Raw genomic sequence first — 4,424 nt, 5'->3', positions numbered from 1 at the left:
GACATTCTTTTCCTTTACCTCTCCTTGCAGTCTTTAGTATAACCGAAATAAAACAATACTGTTTACATAAACAGTATTCTCTGTAATACTGAGTGCTTCAATGCCGTAGGAACTGGATTTGGTTTATTCACATGTATTCCTTGGTGACAATTACACAGTCTGTCACTCGGGTACTCAATTTATATGTATAATATGAATGGAATGAATGAGTAAATAAATGTAACCACCCACTCTTTAATAAAGTTTTAAAATGGGGTTTGGATTTCACTTTTTGAGTGAAGAAACTCATTTTCTTTGATTTAATAAATATAACAAAGCACAAATGTAATCACATGAAATGGTAAAGATGCTTTAGAAATTTTAATATGATGTACAGATGAAATGTAATTTTATAAATTTCTGAACATTTTAAGTATGTTAAATGCAAGGAGGAATAAATAAATCAGCAACAGATAACCTCAGGGCAGGCATCACTTAAGGACTCATGCCCCTACAGCTGAATACTTTTATATCTACTTGCTTATTACTACTGACAAAGTATCAACTAAAGTAATTCAATGAATTTGGTGGCTAAAGCAGAAATCAGAGTCTTCTGAAATGAGCACAGGTGAGTGTACGAGGCTGATGTGGCATCTTGGTCGGTGAGAGTCATCTCAAGGTGACTTCAGAGCTCCACCCAGGTTTCTTATCCTTTTCTGCAAGATGGATGACGAAGAGAGGGCTCTCATCATCTCCACCCTGACGATTTCCCAGGCGCACTCGCTGTATTCCTTCTGTTTCAGGTAGTCACGGATTCCCTGGAAGTACCTCATCACGGCCAGCACGGGGCCCATCCTTCCCTGGTCAGAGGCATCCTCTCCCTTCACCAGGCCCGGGCAAGCATCCAGGTCCTCCAGCTGTTGCATGAGTCCAGCGCGGAGCTGGTCCCGGATGGCCGTGTTCCAGGCAGCAGGGGAGTGCTCTGTCTGTAAGAGGTTGAAGCACTGCTTGAGCATCTCGTGGAGGACAGAGAGGGCCTGGTCCTTCTGGAACTGGCCGCGCTCCAGCATCTCCTGGGGAAGACCGAAGTCTTTTCTGTCCTGCAGACAGGAGCGAGGGGAGAGTCTGCTCATTTGCCGCAGGAGCCTGAGGTTCTGCCTGCCAACCGACACATGGTTCCAAGGCCGGTTACAGCCCAGAGATCCTCCAGGGCTGCAGCTGACCAGCACCAGGGCCATCAGTAGAGAGACCGCGAAAGCCATGGGGAAGATGAGGCTGCTGCTGGCCTGCCTGAGACGGCGTCTGGGTGAACCTTGAGGTAGGGTGTCTGATGACAATCTTTCTAGCAAGGCTTTTAAGTAGGGAAGACGGTACTCATTGTCCGAAAATTTCTCCCTCACTTCCTCATTGTGCTTTCATTTAGATATTACCTATTTGACCTAGAAAATGTAGTCAATCTACACTCTGAAGTTTTACAGTAGAAGTTTAATTTTCCCAATAAACTTTGGATTTGTCAATGAAAATGTGTATCAGTTAGATGAGATACTAAATAAAGGCTGAAGTTATGCAATAATACGAAGACTTATAGACATGTACATAGTTATTATGTACAGATTTAAGTATAATAATAAACATTCCTTCTGTTTGTATTTTGTCAGGAACATAAGTTTTCCTTGATCCTTAACTGCATTTTTCCCTCCTTATCTTACACGTAGGAATTCAGTCACTCAGGCCATATTGATATCTGTATTTTGTTTTCTGTCTCACCCAGGATAAGCTTGTAATTAGGAGTGAGTGAACGACTCAGATGTTTCTGTTCTTTTGAGGACATTCATTCAGGTTCCTGAGATTACATTTCACTGGGGCCACAGGGTCATGAGGAGGGGAGTATTTCCTGCCTAATCAGTAAACCAGGATGACACAGTCATCACGAGTTGCCAGCCCTCCAGGGTGCTCAGGAAGGGGACATACACCTGTGGGCGAACAGCTACCAAGTTGCAGCTACTCCCTACGGTGAGCCCAAGGCAACTCAGGATGTGATAAAATGCAAGATGCAAGAAAATGCAAGGAAAAATGCCCCAGGAGAGCTGAGATGCATGAAAGGAACGTGTTCAGTGAGCCCAGACACTTGCCTCTTCCCATACATGGGGAAAATGCTAAATTCCTTAACTTGAGATAGCTGGTTTTCTTTAATTCACAAAAACGCTTTGATGTTCAGACTACATCCCCGTTCTTGCAAATTCCTGTACAACCTGACGCTTCCCTTCACCTCCTTGGAGCAATTCTCTCAAGGTGAATTGAGAAACTGCCTCCCGAATTCCCTCCAAATAAAGTATAACGCTCATCTTTTAGGTTGTCACTATTTTTCTCTTTTTTGAATTAACTGATTTATTTTATTTGGAGGCTTATTACTTTACAATATTGCAGTGGTTTTTGCCATACATTGACGTGAATCACCCGTGGGTGTACATGTGTCCCCCATCCTGAACTCCCCTCCCACCTGCCTCCCTGTCCCATCCCTCAGCGCGGTCCCGGTGCACCAGCCCTGAGCGCCTGTCGCATTCATCCAACCTGGACTGGCCATCTACTTCACATACGGTAATATACATATTTCAATGCTAGTCTCTCAAATCATCCCACCCTCACCTTCTCCCACAGAGTCCAAAAGTCTGTTCTTTACCTCTGTGTCTCTTCTGCTGTCGCGCATATAGAGTCATTGTTACCTTCTTTCTAAACTCCATATATATGCATTAATATACTACATTAGTGTTTTTCTTTCTGACTTACTTCCCTCTGTATAATAGGCTCAAGATCAACAGTCAGGAACAATATACGAGACATCAGGGTTTCTTTCAACCAGCTTTTTATGGTCGATCTCTAGTCTTCCACGGGCTGTGCCGATACCCCCACCAGGAATCCTGCTTCTTTTCTGGTGCATGTAGGTCTGAAGATTCTCATTAACTGTCTTTCCAGTACCACCTCATTCACAAGGTGGTTATCACCTCTAGTAGCACATCTCCTCTGGAATGACGGTGTCCTCAGCCCAAAGTCTCTGGGCCTCCCCCATGAGGGCAGGCTAACCACATCCTGAGAACTTCAGAATTCTACTGTGGAGGGGCTTGTCTCCTTGTTTGCAAAGTCATTCATCTTCCAGCATCCCCACCCTCTCCCGTGCAGTGTTTGTGTGAAGGAGGGGAGTTCTCAGCGATGACTTCCTCTTCTTCCGATCCATGTCGCCAGCTATCAAGTGTCAGCAGCCCTGAGATGCTGAGATCTGAAGTGTGGAGACCTAAGTAAGTGGTGGCATTATCCAATTGCAATTGTTACACCTTTAGGAGACAATTTTTATTTTGCCACGACAGCTTTTGTTGCTCAATTCTTTTACGTAAAGTGTTCAAGATTTGTTCTGCTCAGAATTTCTGAGTTGGGTATAGGTGACTCAGTGATGGTGTTCTGTATTAGTAAAAGCTTATGTCACAGAAATCAGTCACCTTCAGGTGTTCGTTCAGTCTACATACTTCCGTTGGGCTGACTTGTCGATCCATCTCTGTGCTGTGCTCAGAATGCAGAGCAGTGAGGCCCAGGCTGTGTCAGGGAGAAATAGCCTCGGTTCTCTACTTACTCATGATGTTTTGTTTTAAATTTAAAGAACAGCAAAAGAAAAAAAAAAATTGAAGAACTTATTTTTTGCCTTTTGATTTACTGGCCAGTTTGTCTCTCCTACTGCGTTCCTTTCCGTTTCATCCTAGGGTTAATACAGAAGGAAGGGAAAGAATGGCAGAGGGGCATCACCATATTTTCTGTGATTTTCAAGACTAGAGATTTCTTTTGTTTCTCATTTCAGCTTTCCCGGAAGGCAAAACTTGATAGTTGTTTGTGGACAAAAATAAATCAAATATAATTTTGAATGTCATGAATGAGAATATAGACAACTGTCCTTTCTGCTGACAGTATGGCAAAGTGTAAGTTGAAGAAAGGTCAACCAAAAAACGGAAGGAATCATAATATTTGAAAGTTGTCAAACAGTCTCAAAGACAGCCACGTGCACGTGCTAAGTCGCTTCAGTCATGTCTGACTCTTTGTGACCCTGTGGACAGGCTCCCCTGTCCGTGGGATTCTCCAGGCAAGAATACCTGAGTGGGTTGCTATTTTCTCCTCCAGCGAATCATCCCGACCCAGGAATTAAACCGTGGTCTCTTATGTCTCCTGGATTGACACGCAAGTTCTTTACCACTGGTGTCACCTGGGAAGCCTCCACAAAGACAGCCAGGTGAGACCAAAAATTGAAGATGTAGTCTTGCCCCCAAAAGGGGCCCCAAAGTGTTGAAGGAAGAAAGAAAAGGAACAAAACTTAGTTAAGAAACAAATTGGACAGCCCTCTCATTTGTCAGTTGGAGAGAAGCAAACTAAAGACAAGCCTGTACACTGAGGCAGAAACTGGACAG

General features: G+C 43.9%; 1 protein-coding gene across 1 annotated transcript; it reads right to left on the bottom strand.

The window, feature by feature from the left end:
* Window positions 1-653: 653 nt before the first annotated feature.
* On the bottom strand, window positions 654-1,241 carry LOC145538321 (interferon tau-like). Its single transcript, XM_081570642.1, has one exon. It carries the CDS (start codon window positions 1,239-1,241, stop codon window positions 654-656), a length of 588 nt encoding a protein of 195 aa, XP_081426768.1.
* Window positions 1,242-4,424: the final 3,183 nt, after the last annotated feature.

This window comes from Giraffa tippelskirchi, chromosome 1 (genome assembly GCF_054371585.1).
Source record: "Giraffa tippelskirchi isolate mGirTip1 chromosome 1, T2T-mGirTip1v1.2.pri, whole genome shotgun sequence".
NCBI classification, from domain to species: Eukaryota; Metazoa; Chordata; class Mammalia; order Artiodactyla; family Giraffidae; genus Giraffa; species Giraffa tippelskirchi.
The sequence above is the reverse complement of the archived record's forward strand: the minus strand, read 5'-3'. Positions and strand labels throughout refer to the sequence as shown.

Coding starts and splice junctions, on each gene's coding strand:
- LOC145538321 (XM_081570642.1), bottom strand. CDS start 1,241: ATGGCTTTCGCGGTCTCTCTACTGATGGCCCTGGTGCTGGTCAGCTGC.